This window comes from Artibeus jamaicensis, unplaced genomic scaffold (assembly GCF_021234435.1).
Source record: "Artibeus jamaicensis isolate MK-2021 breed Jamaican fruit bat unplaced genomic scaffold, CSHL_Jam_final contig_3176, whole genome shotgun sequence".
NCBI classification, from domain to species: domain Eukaryota; kingdom Metazoa; phylum Chordata; class Mammalia; order Chiroptera; family Phyllostomidae; genus Artibeus; species Artibeus jamaicensis.
Window position 1 is genome coordinate 4,817,803 of NW_026521740.1, and position 21,120 is coordinate 4,838,922.

Consider the following 21,120-nt stretch of genomic DNA (forward strand, 5'->3'; position numbering starts at 1 on the left):
ATTATTTCTCCTTATTACAATTGCTAGAATTCTGAGATCATTTCAGAGAATTAGTTGTCTCACTGTTAGTCCTACAAGCAGTCACCCTGGCAGGTGCCTTTTCTTTTCTTTTCATTTAAAGTAGCACTACAGGGTCTTATTTCAGTCTTATTTGTAATGGCACAGGTCCACTGAATTCCAGATGAAAGTTATCCAAAGAACTTATATGCATAACTCTCAGAGAGAGACAACTGGATGGTGATAGCCAAGGGAATGGGGGTGGGGGATGAGTGGAGGCAGGCAAAGTAGGGGAAAAATGGGGACATCTGTATCAGTGTCAGTAATAAAAATAAAAGGAAAAACTTTTAATTCATAATTAAGCAATAAAAAAATCTACTCTAGGATAACACATACGTTGTAAAACAATCTTAGAAACCTAATATGTAGGAAAATCTCTTTTGCCTTGTATAAGGCAAATACAATTAAAGGAATAAGAAGCCACAGCAGTTTTCTTAATTCAAAATCCAAAACAGCTTCGATTTTTAATGAAATAAATGCCAACTCGATCTCACCAATGAATCTGAAGCCCTCACATAATTTTTTAATCTCTATTTTCCTATTGTGTTTAAAACTATTTGTTTCCAGGCGTAGATACATGTCCCTCTACAAGTTCCAAAATGCTGGGTTCAGGGGTTCAGTATTTTCCTACTACCCTTTTATGTCCTCCAGCTGGGGTTCTGTACATTAGCCAGACAAAACAGGAATTAACAAGTGAAAAAGCCTATGAATTTATTTATATTAAAATATATTTCTTTAACGTGAGTTTTACATGGCATGGAAGGCTTCACAAGGACATGGACAGCCGCCACAGCTGAACCGAGGATTTTTTTGTTTGTTTTACAACCCCCCCCCCTCTCCCCTCCCTTCACTCCCCCTTTTTTTTTTTTTATTTTTTTTTTTTTTTTTTTTTTTTTTTCTTCTTTTTTTTTTTTTTTTTTTTTTCCTACAGCAGGTTTGACGGAGAGTGGGAGAGCAGTGAAAATACGAGATAGAGCACAGGCACTAGGAAGCGCAAACTGGGAGAAACGTCCCAAGGCCTGTGCATCTGTGTTCCTCCCAGTCCTTGGAGGAAAGGAGGCCGCCGTCCTCTGGGTATAGTGAGGGCGCCTCTCAAATGAAGGGCTATTACCTGCTTTAGGGGAAGGTCAGAAAGTCCTGCTCTGGATGTTGTTTCTCACGTTCCTTCAACTTACACTATTCAACATCCCAAGGTGACACGTTTTGGGGTAGGAAGTTCTGCAACCCGCCACTGTAAAGTTGGATATGCTTGAAGATTAAAAACCATGACGGGCCTTGACTTAAGTCCCAAAAGAAACGTACTGAAGTATCAGTCACTTGACTTACGCACTAAAAAGGTTAATCAAGGTAATTTCCTAGACTTATTATGTCTTGGATCAAAAATCTACTACAAAATTTTTAAGTATATGCCAATCCAAAAGACTATAATCCTACTGACTAGATCTCCATAAGGAGGGTAAAATTACTAGCCAACTAGGCTCCCCACATACAGCAGGGTAGGCTTTACTCCACAAAAAGGAGCAGGGGTGCAGGAGAGGGGAGTCACGTAAACACTCTGTGAATCGTGTGCTCTGAACTATGCAAGGCAGTGATCTCGTACCCAACCCTCTATGAAATTTTATTTTTAATAACTCTAAATACCTAAAGCACATTTTAAAGACAGTATTGTACTTTACCCAGAGGCTTTTTCTATACTTCAAAACTATAATTATTTCATTAGGATAAGAATACAAGAATGTTAGGTAAATAAAATTTTTATAAATTTCTTCACTTCATAAAATTTTTAAGTACCATGGTTTCTCTCTTTATTACAAAAAAGTTGCTAAAAATTAAATAACAAAAATTTGGTAAGCAAAGTCACATTTTAAATGTAGAGAAAGTTCAACAGGAACTCAAGACTTTATTTGCTCAAGACCACTGAAGAAAAATAACTTGAAAAATCACAGAGAAGTAAAACATAATTTGATCGGATCAAGATTATCATAGTAACACATACTTGATTTGTCCCTATGGTGGTACCATTAGCTTCTGAAGTGAAGACTCTAGGTCATGTTTATCTATTTTCTGGCAAAAAGTAGGCACTCAAAAAAATTAAATAAAGGAATGAATCAAAGAATGGAATGAACACAAACCAAACTCACCTGATTATCTTAAATATTTGTTTAGATGTGGACTTCAATCTCGCATTGTGGTCAGTTAATAAACATCGAGCAGTAAAGAAAGGGGGTGGCCATTAAGACAGGGAAAAGAGGAGAGGAAAAGCCAAAGGAAGAGTAAGGGGCCCACAGGGAACAGAGGCACCATGAAAAAGACGGTGTAAAACAAAGGGGGTGGGGGTCACAGGGAGAAGCAGTCTGGAAATATAGAAAAAGGTAGAGAAACAGAAAAAAATGGCAGAGAATGAGGGCAAAAGCTGGTAGATAAAGGTACATTTGTAGATCAAGTTCTATGTGTACCACTGTGCAATCTATACTTCATGAATTTCAGGGTTTCAACTTCTCATTCATTACTCATCTTTGAAATGAGAATTAGCTGGTTAACTACTGCTCGCATTTTGGGGTTTTCCCCCTATTCTTGACTTGTCCTTGTTGTAGTGACAGTGGCCAACACAGAAACACGCCCCTTGCGTTATTGGTAGGGGAGACATCTTGCCCCTCAGCTCTTCCCTGAGAACGCCTACACGTCTAAATTCTTTCACAAAGTGAAAAGGATTTACATCATTTTTATGATATAAACAAATAGCATATAATTTCATTGTTACTTAAGTTGAGAAATTTTAACAGGACCTAGCACAGTACCAGGCAGATGGTGTATAATCAAAATGGTACATACGTCTGAATTGTTTTTTAGTGTTTTTTTCTTCTTTTTAATTTTTGTTGTTTTATTACAGTTGTCCCAATTTTCTCCCATTTCTCTCCCCTGTCCCACACACCCCTGCTCCCACAGTCAATCCCCACTTAAGTAGAGAAGAATATTAATCAATCTTATACAAAGGGTATTTTGAAATTTAGTGTACTGATGTTCAAATTTATTTCCATATTCAATTAACTACACCCACTTCCTGCTTCTGTGATACTGTTTTTATCATCTGTTTTGCTCTGCCTTGACAAATTTAAACCTCCTGAATTAAAGGATAGCTCTTGAAACAACATCAACTGTAAACGGCTATTATTCTGACTGAGGACAGTTGATTAACACATTGCTGATCTCTCTCTGAATGGTTCTTTCACTGCATCCCTGGTCTTTGTTTTCTTTGAAAAGATATGAAATAACAAAAATTCATCATCTGTAAGCAATAATATACACAAGAAGCTTTATTTCTACATATCTGGTAACATACAAAACAAGAGGTTGTTCAGAGTGAAATTTCAAGGGACAGACCAAGCTTCAGAAAGAAATAGGATAAAAAAAATAATCCACGTGACTATCTGCTATCACAGAATGGCGGAACAAAAACTGGCCAAGTCCAGAAAATAAGTCTATGTTCTCTCACCTTCCCTCTTTCCTCCTCTTTTCTTCCTTTCTAACTTTTCTAGGTTATGGCTAAGAACCAACTGTAATCATACAAGTAACTTTACAGATATGGATATATTTCATTGTGAACAGCAAAATGGTTCCTCATAATTTATATAAACCTATTATTTTTATAACAAATCAATCATGCTGCTCATCAGTTTATCATTTTAAAAAACTTAATTTTCAATCTCGATTGATTAGCTTTAGGTTTCTCTTCTCTCCTAAAATTAGACCAAAAAAAAAAAAGTCTGAAATAAACAATTGAATCCTTGAGGAGGTCACCATTTAAACAAATTCTTTGGGGACTTCCAACTAAGTATAAATACATCCCTTTGAGCTTTAGGACTTTATATAGTGTTTCCACAAAATTCAACATGAGGAGCCACATCTGGTACAATTAAGCTGCAGCAGCAGGAGGAAAACAATGCGACATGGTTTACTCTGAAAGATTCTCTCATAAAATGCCTTTCTCTAACACCAACACACCTATTCGTGATGATAAATACAGTAAACAAGTCTAAGGCAAGCGCACATCAATCGAAAAGCCAGCAACTAAATTAAGAAGATTAATAGTAATTGTCTCAGAAAAGCAAAACAGCCGAACAGGGGAGTCTTATTGGAGAAAGGGGTGTTTGGACAAGATCTGTAATCCAGGGAAAGGAGAAGTGAGACAAGCAATCAATACAGTTCAAGATTACGAGGTGGGAAGAATAACCTGGCAAGATAAACTACAAGGTAAAAGCCTGAATAAATGTCACTTCAAAAAATGGCACAAAAGTGCTAGGAGAGAGAAAAAGCTTTCTGGTCTTTCTCATAATTAATTAATTCAGCTTCTTGAGACTTCTGTAGACTAATGAACTTGAAAATCCAATTGGTGGAAATAAGTAGGATTCTTTTTGTCATTTATTTATGTCCGCATGTGTGTGTTGATCAGAAGTCGATCACAGAACACTCTGGTAGAAGACAATGGAGCCCTGTCTCACCAGGAAAAAACAGAGGCAGTAGAGACCTGGAAATGGCGGCTCTCGTCCTTGTCAGCTGTTAAGACCTCAGGGCAGTGTCTTGGCAGCTTTGCTTCCCACTTTGCTCCTCCCTAACCTGAGGATGTTCTGTGCAAGATTCCTTTTCTCTCACAGTCAGAATTAGCTGAGAGCTATAAAGCAATATTATGGTTTAACTTGCCCAATATAATCATTATAATGCACTCCCTGCTTTCATCAGCCTGGATCTGAGAGTCCCCAGCCAGCACTCTGTCAAACACATCATGTGGCCTGTGGGTGGAAAACAATTTTTTATTGCAAAATGGAGCAGCTGTATGAGTAGATGTTATCGATGGGTATGTATGAATGCATGTGTTTCTGTATGTTTCTGTGTGTGTGTTGATATACCCAGTACTTTTTCAGAGTAATGTTTATACATGCTAATTAATTCAGTTAATATTTTCATCTCTGCTGACTTATCATGAACAAAAGTCTATATAACATTCAAGGAGAAAAATTAAGAAACATGTATTTTGACTACTGTTTCCTAATCGATCCTCCCCCTTGGGTGTCATAACCATTCCAGTTTGTTCAGCCAAAGCTGAGACTACCATCTAACAAATTAGTTCTTGAAAGTCAACTTAAATGGCCACAGTGATGGACAGATATAAATATACCAACTTCTGAAAACCAGACAGAAGCATTTCCCAATTCACTCACCGACTCTAATATACTAAACAGACCCCTTGGTCTTCCCAAAGTGTGCCTTCCACCACAGTGACTAAAAAAACATAGTGACTAGAAAGATGTCCTCTATGATTCCTAACCTACCAAGACTCCGTTTTAATGTGTTACTTAGACTTCTTCATGATCCGACTGAAGTGAGACAGAAAACTGAAGAAAAAACAACCATAGTTTTTTCCAGTCATTTACTGATGGGCACTTAGGTTGCTTCTAGCACTTCGCTATTGTAAATTGTGCTGCTATGAATATTAGGGTGCATAGGTCATTCTAAATTGGTGTTTCAGGATTCTTAGGGTATAATCCCAGCAGTGGAATTGCTGGGTCAAAAGCCAGTTCCATTTTTAATTTTTTGAGGAAATTCCATACTGTTTTCCACAGTGACTGCACCAGTCTGCATTCCCACCAACAGTGCACTAGGGTTCCCTTTTCTCCACATCCTCACCAGCACTTGCTGTTTGTTGATTTGTTTATGATGGTCATTCTGACCAGTGTGAAGTGGTATCTCATTGTGGTTTTAATTTGCATCTCTCTGATGGCGAAAAACTATGGTCCATTTACACAATGGAATACTATGCAGCAGAAAGGAGACAGCAGAAAGAAAGAAGGAGCTCCTGTCCTTCGTGACAGCATGGATGGAACTGGACAGCATTATGCTAAGTGAAATGAACCAGGTGGTAAAGGACAAATACCATGTGACCTCACCTTTAACTGGAACCTAATCAACAAAACAAACAAGCGTGCAAAATATATCCAGAGACACTGAAATAAAGAACAAACTGACAGTAACTGGATGGGGAGGGGGAGGGGAAAGAAGGGGAAGGACCATCAAGAAACATGCATGAAGGACTCAGGGACAAAGTTAACTGGGGGGTAGGACTGAGGGTGGGTGGGACGGGGAAGTGGTGGCGGGAAAGTGAAAGAAAATGGAGATGACTGTACTTGAGCAACAATAAAAAAATAAAAATAAAATTTTTTTTCATTTTTTAAAAACTGAAGAAAGAAGCTATCTCAGCTAGTCGAAAAGTCCTATCTTCTTTATTTATTTAATAGGAGAGAATAATTCTTCTTTGGTTGCCATGGCCATTGTAATATTGGAATTGAAAGTCTTATAAACATTAAAATTTGTGAGTCAGCATATTTATGCTCCATTAGTTACCAATCTACATGTCTCATTCAGACCTTAATGTCCTTTCTCTTCATCTAATGGCTTTGCTTCCTATTTCACTGAGGCATAAATCAAAAATGGAACTTCCACGTGCTCTCACTGCTACACGGACCTACCTGTGTCCACGCCCAAAACCCTGCCCTCTGCCCAGGATGAAGGATGACCTGCTTTCTCTTGGATTCAGTTCACTCTTGCTTACACGAAGATTTTGCTCCTACACCTCTCACCTTTCTCTTGCTCAGCATTAATTTGTCTCAACTGCATAGAATATAATTTTCAGTAATATCAAAACATTCTATAATAGCAGCTGTCTTATAAATTACCTTCTACCTCCTCCTATTTCCTCATTTGCTGCTCTCTTTTGTAGTTAAAAAATCCATATTTTTATAGTAAATTGCCATATTTTACCCACTTAATGACTTAGAGATCTAATCTGCTTCATTTATGATATTAAATGTATTTCCTTTCCTACTTCCAGTCTGGTGGACACAACCTGAGACCTGGCAATCGAGCCCTCTCCTCTGTCAAGCTTCTCTCTTGTTCAGCAGTGGCCAGGATACTTTATTCACAATTTAAATAACACTGCTACTGATAATATACAAGGCAGCATAGCACCCAGCTACTTTATATCTGCACTGATTCCACAACAGCACTATCAGCAGAAATTGTTTTCTCTGTGAACTTTAGCAGCTATGTTTTAAATGACTCTTAAGAAATAAGAATTAAAGGCTATGTTTGCATTAGCCCATATTACTGTTAGAATGCTAGTATCTATCACTAATATTTTTGATATGATATTGAAAATAAATCATCTCCATATAACCACATATAAAATGTCATTTATTTTATTTAATATAGTTCAATGTTTCATATAATATATGTATTTTAATCATAAGAAAAGAGGCCCTGCCCAGTGTGGCTCAGTTGGTCGGAGCATCATCTCATGGACTAAAAGGTCGCCAGTTCAATTCCCCATCAGGGCACCTACTCAGGTTACGGGTTCCATCCCCAGTCAGGGCATGTTGGAGAAGACAACAAATGGATGTTTCTCACATCAACGATTTTCTCTCTCTCACTTTCTCTTGCTCTCCCCTTCCCCCCTTCCTCCCTCTGGAAGAAATGAAAAAAATGTCCTCCAGTGAGGATTAAAAAAAAAAGAAAAAAGAGGATGTCCATCAATTAAGTTGATCTTATAAAATATGGACAGCCGTATTTATATAGGGAAAGAAACCCTTCAAGGAATCTCACACACTCCGTTAATACTCAGTAAAAATCACTCCCATCAGAACTGAAAGGGAGGCTCTGTCTTCCTTTCCTACACAAGCACGAACAACTATAATCCTGGTTGCAAAGTTGAGACAAACCTCAAATCATTAGTCAGATGTAATCACCAACTGAAAGCAGATTCTTCTCCAGGCCAAGGGCGCCAGGACTGGGACCTAGAGAGGCGGACACTTGAAGGAGGTGCTGCTGCACTCGGGACTTCATGGCTGTTCTCCAGTTAATCCAGAAGAGCTTTCCAGTCAGAATTTCATTATAAATACGCACAATATAGAAATACCACTATATGAGAGGTACATACTTATTAAAGACTCTCTGCACCCTGGCTATAAAATATGTATTTCCAAACACAGCTTTTTTGAAGTTGAACTGAATGTATGTCCTGGGCTACAAAAAAATTGAGGGGGAGCGCCATCTAGAGACAGCTGTAGCTGGCAGGTATTTGGTGCCCGGATCAGAAACCAGAGAAGCTGATAGAAGTACAACTGCTCATAGGCCAATATACAACATATTGGCAAAATACTTCATAAGCTTTAGGCTTTTAAATTAGCTTTAATCTTTGATTATTTCCAGAATGGCCTTGAGCAGTTCAGCCAGCTCACTTGGCAAATCAGGAAACTGAAATCTAGAACTGTTCCAGGGCTGTCCCAAGGTTACCCAGCAGTAACTGGGAATGCGGGGCTGGCACCCGAGTTCCTCATTCACTCTCCAAAATGATTGATTTCATTCATTTTGGAAAATGTGATGGACAAAACAGTGTTTTTAAATGAGGGAAATTATTGCTTTAGTGTTTAAAATATTTTTTAGTGTTAAAAACTACTGTTTACCTTTTCTTTTTAAGCCAAAGGGACTGCAAAGTATAAGCAATGCTTTTATAATACATTTTCTAAACTGTCATAATTTTAAACAGCATAAAATGTGATGTGTATAAAGCCTAATTTGTTTCTTGAAATGAATTTAATTGGCAATAAGTCTTTTCAAGATACAGAAATTACAGTCCCTTTCCACTAAAATCTCATTAAATTAGTTATCTGTGTCTTTAAGGCAAACCTCCATCCTTTTGCATAAAGAAAAATCTATTGAAGAGGGTGATGTAGTTTGGTACCAAGTACAAACTTTCCCTCCTCAGCCTGAATATGGAAGTGAACTTTTTTTTTTCATTTTTTTTATTGATTTTTTTCAAAAAATTTTTATGGTTATTCTATTAGAGTTGTCCCAATTTTTTCAACTTTAATTTTTTCAGTCTCATGCTAGCCTGGTGGAATCTTACAAGCTAAATGAGAGAAATGAAGAACAGACTTATATTTACTGAACTACTATGACCAGGTGTTATGTTAGGCACTTTGATATTTTATTTCACTTTTATCGCAGGCGAATTGATTTCACACATCCAGTTTGGCTGCACTAAACCCCTTTAAAGTAAAAAACGAAGCAATTTTTAAAAAAAGTATACAAAAAATCACAAGAAAGAACAGGAAGAAAGATTGCTGAATAATTCAGCAGACAGTAAAAAACTGAATTGTAAAGCCAGTAGTGAAAAAAGCTGAGAACAGACTGGAATTGCACTGCAGAATCCGCACCGGGGTCCCACGCTGGTCTCACTGCGTACTTCTGGGAGTGGGTGAACGGAATGGGAGAACTGGCTGGAAGTCTGAGTAAGAAGCAGCCAGGCCCCCCGAGTCACTTTCCCACTCTCCTCCCTGGGAAACTCCCTCTCAAGTCCTGAAAAGACTAGAGATTTATGTTCTGGGGGAGGTGAAACAGGCCTCTGGACTGGGGAACACGCAGAATTAAATGAGCTCCTAGAATATAAAGAACAATATTAGAAATAACACAACTAAATAGCACAGCTGAGTGATAAAGTAAATTGAGAAACTCCGTCAGAAAAAAGAGAAAAACAAAATAGACAAAGACAGGCAAAATACAAAACACACAGGCTAGAGTTCTAATATCTGAAAAACAGGGGTTCCATAAAGAAAGGGAGGAAATCATCAAAGAAATAATTCAAGAAATTTACTTTCTATGTCTCCTTTAATCTAAAAAATAGTAATAAAAAAAGAAATTGACTTTCAAACAAATACCTGACTTTGCAGAGTTAAAAAGTATACTCACTAAGACCTTAGAAAAATGGATAAAAATAGAACCACATCTAGACACGCCATCATGAAATTTCCTCATACTGGACAGAAAAGATTCCACAGGCTTGGGGACTTGGGGGACAATTCGAACATAAAGGATCAGGAGCTACAACGGCTTCCGCGTCTCAATGGCATCCCTGACAACAGTACAGTCTTCAAAGGCGAGGACGTCTGTGGCCAGTTTAGGGGTGTTAAATAGCATTTACGTGGGTGTACAAACAAACAAGTGAAACACTGATCTTCTCAAAATTGTGGGGTAACTAAATTGGGTGAATTGAACAATAGAAAAAATGTAACTGAGAATTTTTTGGGGGGAGGGGAAAAAAGAGGTAAATCTTCACATTTCCTCGTGTGAAATGAATAGATAATACCTAAAACTAAAACCAAGAAGTACTGATATAGTCATATTATACCTGTTGTAGAAGCTAATTGTTAAAAAATACCTCATTTTAATCTCAAAATGTTACCCTTTGCAACAGCATGGTTGGACCTGGAGAAAATTATACTAAGTGAAATAAACTAGTCAGAGAAAGACAAATCCCATATGATTTCACTTATATGTGGAATCTAATGAACAAACTGAACTAACAAGCAAAATAAGAGATGGACTGACAGACAGCAGGCAGACAGCTTTGGGGTGAGGAGAAGCTGGAGAGATCGATCAAAAATGGAGAAAAATACTCGTGGAGAGGATAATGAAGAATGCAGGGGAATGGGAGTTGGAAGGCAAATGGTAATGGAAAAACTACAATGAAAAATAAACTATTAAAAATACCTTATTTTTACTCTCAAAATTATCCTCATTGGGCAAAATTATTTGGTCACCTTAATAGTGCTCTCTCCTAGCTCCATGCACTTGCCCTTGTTAGTCTCCTTGCCTTGACTTTCCTCTCCCAAATGTCCTTCTGGAGCAAAAAAGTCCTTCACATTTCTGTACAAGTTCTACTCACAAAAATCTCCTTGAACTGAAGAGTTCTTCTCCTGTGCCTCAAACACTTCGCATACAACTTCACTGTAACCATTACCTCACTCTATTGCAGCTGTCTAGTCGCTTGTCTTCCCGGAGAACATGAGTTCCTGAGAGTGGGGACCACTGTCTCCCTGCTCTGGTCATCCAGCACTGAAAACAGGGCCACACAATGTAACCCACACAATAAACCCACACAAACCCACAGGCACAGTTCCATGCCCATGTTCCGACTAACGGGTGTGAGGATGGGGCTGCAGACGCTGAGTTTGAGTATCTCTGTCATCACGGACACTCGAACGCAGAACCCATTCTCTCCTGAGCTAAGGTAGGTTCAGAAGTTGTTTTAGCTTTACACGTGATCAGATGAAAATGGCAAGCAGATAAGGATTACATTTTTCAGTTCAATAATAACACACATGAATGTCTTTTCAGCTCTTTTGAACTGAATCTGCAGTGTTATCTTGCCCAGTTTCAAGTGAGAATGAATTGTGCCTGGGGTTCCTAAGTGGAGTTAGATGGAAATAACTGGAAGTACTCGAAAACTTCCCCTTTTATTCTAAATTACTGTATTTATTAATTAATGTACTAATCACAGAAGTTCTCAAACATTTATGCCCATTAGAACTACATGAACAGGTGGAAAAATAAAGATTCCCGGATTACTTAGTGAGGCCCACAAATCTGAATTTAAAAAAAACCTCCATCACTCAATTCATTTTTATTTTAAAAATAAATTATATTTCCCCAATAAATTATATTGATTTTCAGTTGGGGACTCTGAACTGTGAGAAACACTGAAGGTTGATGGGGCTCCTTCAAAGCAAAGATACGGCACCAGGTTATACACAGTTGTTATTTACTACAAAGCCCCCAGTTATCTCTGCTGTAGAGACAAATACACAGAGGAATGAAAAGTACTGTTAACTCGCAAACTGTGATGAGTCTGAGATTCTGTCCCACATCTGTGTGTGTGTTATATACTGCATACACATCTACGACATAGATTATATTACACATATCTATTATTTAGTATACATTAAATACTATATCCTACATTATATATTATATATGATGATTATGTGTATTGACACTTGGTGTGTAATATATATGTAATATATAATATACTTAGACACATACTAACATATTTATTGTATATTAAATATATAATTACATCCTCAAGGAAAATAATAATAGATTGAATTACCTAATGAATCAGTGGGCTAGAGACTCAATATAAAACTAAGCTGCTTTAAAGAAAATAAAGAAATGTAACCTTTTATTGCATAGTTGAGAACACGACCTGTGATCCATACCTCACATATAGCTATGATACTGACTGTGAAGCTGAAGAAATACCTTCCTTCAAAACATCTATGTAAAGAACAAAGGCTGTCAAAGTGACAGGCATACCCCAGGCGGGTCCTCCTCTTTCCGTTCAGGGAGGCGTGGCACGGGTGCCCAGGCTGACTGACCATTTCCTGTCTACACAGGGAGACGCAACCTGTCCACAGTCAGCCCACTTACACCAACACTCGCACAGGTAAAGAGGCTACTAATGGCAATGCCAGCCACGTTTAACACTCCACCCACCCTTTTATACAATGAACATGAACAAGTCAGTATAACCAGCTATTTGAACAACTAACAACACAAAAGAAAAAGATCAAATGAAGAGAAAACTACTGACAAGACAGATCCAATAAGAGATGAGAATTTTAAAATCATTTTCAATGCTATTCTAAGACAGATTAAAGAATATATTCATTCATAAGATAAAGCAAACTAATATGCAAGAAGAGACTAACAGAATAAGTCAGAGTCCATATAAATTAAGAATTCAATTATAAAAAATTTTTTTAAATTGTTGAGTTGGGAAAAAATGTAAAGCAATAAAACCAGAAGGTGAAATTATTTTAGAAGTCCAGAATAGTATATAAATCCATAAAGTCTACCATTCATCTCAGGAGTGTCTTTATTGACAGAATAAAGACAATAAAAAGGAGAAATAATCTAATAGAAGAAAATCCCTAGACTCTAAGACATGACTTTTCAGATAAAAGGCATCAGCAAATGTACTTCAGGATAAATAAAAAATAACTCATAAACACATCCTCACTAGTCCACACGTCTCAAAGGGTGCTCCTTCTCAAGCTTTTCTCTGCATCCTCTCCTCCTTGATCTCTAAATTATGTGGCCCCAAGAGCCTCTATTTTCACTTCTTTTCTATTTTACACTCAGCTGCTAAATGATATTATCTTCTCTCATCACTTTCAATGTCATCTATTTATCTCTCCATTTCCAACCTCTGCCCAAAGTTTCACACATCAAAGTGATTTCCCTTCTGCAATCTTACATTTCAAAAGGTAACATCTGAAATAGAATTTTTATCTCAACCCCTATTTTAAATTACTCATCTCCTAGTCTTCTCCATCTCAGTAAACAGCAACCCCATTAAACCAGCTGCTCAGACCACAAAACTATGAGTCATGCTTAAGTACTTGATTACTCATTATCTGCATCCTATTCATCTCCAAGACCAAGATCTAGCATGAATTTATAAAAAAAGTGCACCCAAGAAGACTATTGATTCCCTAACACTATGATGAAGTTGCATTCTCTCTCTCTCTCCCATCCCTCACCACCCTGTTAGTATTAATTCTCTCTCTCATCCAAAGCAATATAATGTCCAAGAACACGAGAATGCATCTCTTTGTCTATGGTACAAACACTATATGTTCTACACTAAATAATATATACATAGCATTTTATATGTTGGATATTGGTTTGAAAATTGAAATAATCAAAATATGAAATACTTATTCATATTTACTAAATTAAATGTAAATTCTATAAACCTGGAAATATAAAAGTAATTAAAACAGGAGCTAATTGGTGAAAATAGATGTGGAGAAATATAGAAGAGCAATACTTTTCTGATCTTACACAGTAGAAAACCAAGAGGCGCTGTAAAAAAATTAATGGGTCAAGAAACAGAACTTTTATAAATTAACAAAAGAATTTTTTTAAATGAGTCTGATAGGGCCTGGGAATGGGACAAAAGAACAAGTATCTGAGACCTAAATTTTCCTCAGATCATAGAGAGAATCAATAGCTATTTTTAAATTGATACACTAACAAATACAGTACATGCACATTATTTAAGACTTGAATTTAACCTCCAGAAAAACTAATGGTAAATGGGTAAATATAACTATTTCCGATGAGTGGAAATAAAGAAAAATGTAGTAAGCCTTACTTTTCATTTAGCATTCCCTTGTGTTTGAATTTTTAATAAGGCATATATTTCTGCTATAATAATTAAATAAACAAATATATAAAAGTGAATATATTAATAAAAATGGAGCAAATGATTACACCTAATCTAGTTTTATGTCTAAATTTTCACCCATGTTTATCTGAATAAGATTTTATAAGGAGACACCCATTTTTGTTTGGTCAGAAGCATAAAAGATACAAATATTGATCTAGGATATTTTCACCCAGTTTTTATTTTTAATTCACTAAGTACGAAGATTGTTTAACTACTCTTTGCTCAAAATATGTGGATACCAGGGTATGAACTTAATGAAAAAACTCATTAAAAGGAACTTTCATGTCTATAACTACAAAAGGTCACACACTGATTCACTGTAATTTGTCCCCTCAAAGAACTGCAGGACTGTGAACCCCTCTTAAGGGAGACACGGCAATTTTAAATGCGGTAAATATCCCCACTGTCCTAATGCTACCTCTTGTCCTATTTCTATGTTTATAAACACGGCACTATTTTTACCTTGAGTAATGCATGGCTTGGTGACCTGCAATATTAAAATAGAAGTCTGTTGTGTGCTTCATCTCATTGGTGTGCCCAGTGGCCTCGATCCAGTGTCCTATCGGGAGACAATAAACGCCATCCACCACGTTGTTTTCATTGTAAGTACAGCAGCGGTCATGGTGAGGCCCATTGCCTGGAGCAGGAAGAAATGAGAAACAGAGCAATTGAGAGTTTTCCTTGAACAGTCACAAAGTCGCTGACACACAATTAACAGAAAGATGAAAATAAATATAAAACTGCATAATCTACATGTTTCAATATTAAAAAATAGAGGAGAGTGAGGGGGAAAACAATAGAAATTTCTAAAATGTTCGTTATGAATGTCAGAGAGTTCTGTGTTCTTTTGAGCACATGGACATTTCCAAAAGCACATTAACTCTTTCCAAATTTCATGGTGCTTCTCAGTGCCTTAAGAGCCTCTTGTGGATTATTTTACAGCCTGATAAACTGCTGAAAACATTTCTTAAAGCAATCAATGTTCCTGTATTACATATTTTTAATTCTGGTATACAAATTCACCATTAAAATCACCAATAGATCTTCCAGTCAAGATGACAGTGTAGGTAAACATGTCTCACCTCCTCATGCAAACATCAAAATGACAACTATAGAACATCTATCATTCAGAACCACTGAAAATTGAGCTGAAGGAAAGTCCTACAACTACAGAATTAAAGAAGAAACCACATGGAGACTGGTAGGAGGGTTGGAGACTCAGAAGAGCCTGGTTATACACCCACATGTGGTGGCTAAAAGTCAGGAGGGACATCTCGGAAGCAAGGGGTCCCAGCCCCACACCAGCCCCTGCAGCCTTGGGATCCCATGCCAGAAAGATAAGTTTCTATAACTTCTGGCTGTAGAAACCAGCAGGGATTGAGTCTGTAGAAGACAGAAACTGCTAGAATCTGAAGCAGTTCCTCTTGAAGGGCCCATGCACAGACTTACTCAGACTCACTCCCTCTGAGACCAATGCCAGTACACCAGATTGAAAGGCATTAGAAATATATGGAGAGGAAAGGAATTGCCTGGCATCAGGGCAAGAGCTGGGGGAGGGCAGCTTTCTCCCAGACAGAAATGCTGCAGAGGCTCCTGTTCCTCTTCTGAGTTCTCCCTGCACAGACCCAGCAGGTGGGGACCATATATGAGACTCCATCGACCTGGCTAAACTATTTGCTCCACTCTAGTGATTCCTTGTGGCCCTGCCCTACCCAACTATCAGGCACACACAAGCTGTTTCCAGTGGTTTTTCCATCTGAATGACTTGCCTTGGCCCATGCTTCCAATTTTCCCAAATTCTCTCAAACAAGCTGGATCTGGCTTCAGCAAGCTCCAAAACTCTTCCTCAGTTGCCCCAGGCCCAGCACTACAGAAGCCATCCTTGGTGCACAGCTTCACCTCTCCTGGTGCCTCCAAGCCCAGCACAAAGTAGCAGCCGTCTACAGATTGCTTTGTAGCTAATGTTCTGTGACTCCAAACAGAACACAGGCAGTGGCTGACCTTAGACATGCCAAACACAATTGAAGCTCAAGTACAAGAGGAGCATGCACACAGTCCATAAAGTGGGCATACCTTAAGTGTCCAGCTTGGGTGATAGGGGAGGCTGTGGCACTGGGCCTTCAGGATACCTGTTATATTAAGCCCCTCTACCAAGCCTGGAGATGTAGTAGCTCTACCTAATACATAAAAACACAGGGAGGCTGCCAAAATGAGGAGATAAAGAAACATGGCCCAAATGAAAAAACAAATCAAAACTCTAGAAAAAGAACTAAACAAAATGAAGAAAAGTAATCTGTCAAATGCAGAATTCAAAATACTGGTTATAAGGATGCCCAAGGAACTTAGTGAGTGTGGCAGACTCCAGCCAGCAGAGTCTGCCTGTTGTGGCTGATAATGAGAATGAATGCACAGGTGACAACAATCCTGTGTGGAAAAAGGGAACAGCACGACTACTCTCTCAAGGGGAGAGTGCCTATGGATACCTTGGCCACTCCCTCAAGAGGGGAGCGCCCCGACCCTTGCCTAGACAGGCTTTTATTGTTTTCCTGGGGTCTTACATCAGAGAAGGATTTATTATCTATTACATAGAATATTACTGTCTACATTTTAGGTACAATCAAGGAAATTAAAATAACATGCAGAGGGGAATGGCAATGAGCTGATTAGCTCTGTCCTTGGGCAAATTTACACAGGCTTTGGAAATTACCTTGAAGACAGACAATACACATTTGTTGTTTTAGACCAGGGTGATGGAGTTTTAGTAAGAGCAAGCCATAATAGTCTGTATGTGTTTTCTAGGCCTGATTCCCATGGGAAAACTCAGTTTGAAGGTCTGGCTCCTGCCCACCACTTCACTTCTGTAGGTTTTCCATACAGAGCTGAGTCACATTTGCCAGACTAAAATAAACCAGTCCCCTACAAGTGAGGACTTCAACAGTCAGAAAAAATACCCAGTCAGAAATGAAGAGTACATTAATTGAAAAATAACAATTTACAAGGTATCAACAGTAGAGTAGATGAAGCTGAGAATCAAATCAGCAATTTGGAACATAAGGAAGCAAAAAAAAAAGTGATCAATCAGAACAGCAAGAAAAAAAAGAATTTTAAACAATGAGGATAGTATAATGAGCCTCTGGGACAACTTCAAGCATACCAACATTCACATCACAGGGAGCCAGAAGGATAAGAGGAAAAGCAAGAAACTGGAAACCTATCTGAAAAAATAATGAAAGAAAACTTCCTTAATTTGGTGAAAGAAATAGACATACAAGTCCAGGAAGCACAGAGAGTACCAAACAAAATGGACCCAAAGAGGCCCACTCCAAGACATATCATAATTAAATGCCAAAGGTTAAATACAAAGAGAGAATCTTAAAAACATAGACAGCTGATTTCTCAAAAGAAACTTTATAGGCTAAAAGGGATTGACAAGAAATATTCAAAGTGATGAAAAACAAGGACCTACAACCAAGAACACTCTTCCCAGTAAAATATCATTAGAATCTAAGGACAGATAAAGGGCTACCCAGACAAGAAAAAGCTAACAGAGTTCATCATCACTAAGCCAGTAGTAAATAAAATGTTAAAGGATCTTCTTTAAGCAAAAGAAAAAAAGATAAAAAATATGAACAGAAAATGGCAGTAAATACATATCTATCAACAACTGAAACTAAAAAAAAAATAAATAAACAAGCAGAACAGAAACTGAATCACAGATACAGAGAACACTTTAATGGTAGCCATATGGCTGGGGTTCAGGAAAGAGGTGAAGGGACTAAGACGTAGAAATTGATAGTTAAAGAATAATCATGGGGACATAAAGCACAGCACAGGGAAGAGGGGAGACAAAGAACATGTATGCAGGACCCATGGACGTGGACAAGGAGGTGAGGACTGCCTGAGGGAGTGGAAGAGCTGGATGGAGGGGGAGAAAGGGGGGAATTCTGTAGCAACTATAAGAGCATAAACAATAAAATTGTTTTAAAGTAAAAAATAAAAAATAAAAAAAGTAAAATCAGCTATAAAGTATTTCTGTTTCAGGTCAAAAATAAACACACTTTTAAAATAATATATTATTAAATAATTAAAAAGTGATCATATCCAATGTAGTTGGCTATGTAAATCAGTAGTATCATTTTCAGATGGGGACACTAAGAATCACAGAGATTAACTAGTCTGTCCAAGGTCACAGAACTAGTAAGTACAGAGCTGGTGGTAACCTAATGCCCCTAGTCCTCACCTTTCCAAAATCTGATACCTTCACACTGTTTTTGCCTTTCTCACAAACATCTCACCAACCATCCTCTTTCCAGTGAGTGGAGCAAAAATGGCAGAAATGGAAGAATGTGTCCCTGAAAACATTATCTGCCCAGTATCAACTACACTTTACTTCTATGAAATGTACATCATACATTACTTTCATTAGCAATTCTCATGTCACCACCTCATTTCAAACTATTTTTCCTTTAGATTACTTAATTTCCATAATTGTCATTAATAAAAAATAAGCAAACTAAAAATAGGAATAAGTCACATCTGTTATGGATGTAAAATTTTGACTCATTTTTCCCTTGCTCTGTCTTGTAAAACATAGAATCTAAAGTTATTTGGCATAAAATCTCAAAAAAATCCTTAAGTCATTGGGCAATTCTTTAAGGCTAAAATCCCCCTCCATCAGACAGAAGGTATAGGATGGCTGCCTTTATAAATCGTCACTTATCTTCCTGGACCAGACTCCTCTTTTGCTCTTCATAGCTACACGACACTTTACCAGCTGCTCTATCAACCCTGATATCTCATCCATGAAAACTAAACTATACTAGCAACGCCACTTCCAGAAATATATCTAAAGGAAATATTAACAAGAGTAAAGGAGGACACATACAGAGACATATGTGTGTGTGGCAATACTATTTTAATCACAAATACTGCAACCTATATGTTTATCTATACATTCTTCCACAAATCTGTGAGTGACAACTATATGACAAGCACCGCGATCATTCATGTTAAGGATTTAGGTATTCACCATAAAAGCAATTAAACAACTGAAATACTTTAAGCAGGCAAGTGACAGGACCAAATCTGTGCTTTGTAAAGACCTCTCTGGTTACAGAGAAAAACATTAATTCAAGAGCAATGAGATTGGAAGCAGAAAATCCATGGGAGGAGATCACGAAAGCCTCGAGGTAGAAATGGAAAGGAGTGAGTGGGAAGGCTCGCGAGGAAAAAGCCTTACAGCTTGGTGATTCATTAGATGTAGGAGGTGAAGAAGAAGGGAATCAATAGGCTTCTAGCGAGTATAACTCAATATCTAGTGGTTTCATTCACTGAGACGTGAAATCTGGAAATAGTTGGAAGGGAGGCTCATTAGTCTGGCTTGGCATGCTGGGCTCAGAGTGTTCTTTGGATAGCCAAAAGGGGATGTCAAATCGACAGTCTGAGATGCTGATTTGACACTCAGACTAGCGATCTGGACTAGGAAAATAAATTTATGACTCACCTGAATGGAAATGGCAATTGAAACACGGATACAGATGAATCACAAAGAAACACAATGTTGACTGAGAAGAAAAGCATTTTCTTCTAGAACCCACACCTCCCTCCCACCCCCTCCAAACCCCTCCAAACCCCCCCTCCTTTTCTTCTACCCTCCCCCTTGGTTTTGTTCTTGTGTCCTTTATAGTAGTTCCTGAAAATCCTTCTTCCCTCTGTCCCCTCCCTACTTCCCTCTGGCTATTATTAGATTATTCTTATTTTCAATGACTCTTGTTATATTTCATTTGCTCTTTTCTTTTGTTGATTATGTTCCAGTTAAAGGTGAGATCGTATGGTGTTTGTTCCTCATCCCCTGGCTTATTTCACTTAGCATAATGCTCTTCAGCAAATGAGTGGATCAAAAAAAACTATGGTACATATACACAATGGAATTCTATGCAGCAGAGAGAAAGAAGGAGCTTATACCCTTTACAACAGCATGGATGGAACTAGATTTATAACAATTTAAATGATACAACTTAAGTATAATTATTCAGGACCTCAAATATATACAAATTATAATGTTCAAGAAAAATCATTAATGGAACATCAACTTCCTAAGAACTCTTCATCCCTAGAATTGACTTCTTTAGTCACTTATTTTATACACACACTTTAGGTAACTTTTAAAGGAATCTTTCATATATTATAACCTGAGTCATGCAAGTTGATTCTATAGTGTTTTGACAAGGTTAGTCATTGTCTTTTGAATTTAGCTTTTAAAAATAGCAAAAGTGAACAATAAAATAAATCTTGTTTTTGAGGACTTTTGTATCAGTGAGTGTGGAGAGTAAGACCAATAAAATGGCACTGGTCTGGTCAAGACACCATACTATATGCCAGGGGATGTCAAACTCATTTTCAAACGGGGCCACCATCAGCTTCAAGGTTGCCTTCAAAGGGCCGAATGTAATTTCAACTCCTTAACAGTTAAGGAGTAGTTATATTTATACAGTCCTAAAATTACATTGGGCCCTTTGAAGGCAATCACGAGGCTGATGTGGCCCCCTGTGAAAATGAGTTTGACGCCCCTGGCATAAAGGATATAAAACAAAGTGGAGTCGCCCATGTCAACCAAGATGGCTGCCAGTCAGCCTTGACACTTTCGTTCAAGAGGCAAACTGCCTAATTCAGAGCAGACACACCTGGCAAGGAGACACACCTAATATCTGCACACGTGATCAGAACAGCCTTGCTTGCAAAGCAGGACCACCTACAGACAGACTCCTGGGCAAATTCCCCACCTGGCATCAGGGGTGCCAAGACCTTTATCAAGAGACCCAGAGGGTGCACTGCACCACTTTCAAGGTATAACTGAGGCAGCCCCCACACCACTGCAGATACAGCCAAGCTCCACACACCAAAGTGCTGCTCCACGCCACCCTGATCTCCCTTGGCAT

At 38.0% G+C, this 21,120-nt stretch overlaps 1 protein-coding gene across 2 annotated transcripts in view; it reads right to left on the reverse strand.

Annotated features, from left to right (window-relative positions):
• The window catches only part of EPM2A (EPM2A glucan phosphatase, laforin), a 74,358-nt gene that overhangs the window by 30,952 nt on the left and 22,286 nt on the right, over positions 1-21,120 (reverse strand). For both annotated transcript variants that reach the window (XM_053663457.1, XM_053663458.1), the window contains exon 2: positions 14,645-14,819. In XM_053663457.1, the coding sequence (XP_053519432.1) occupies positions 14,645-14,819 (175 nt within the window). The remainder of the gene's footprint in view (positions 1-14,644; positions 14,820-21,120) is intronic.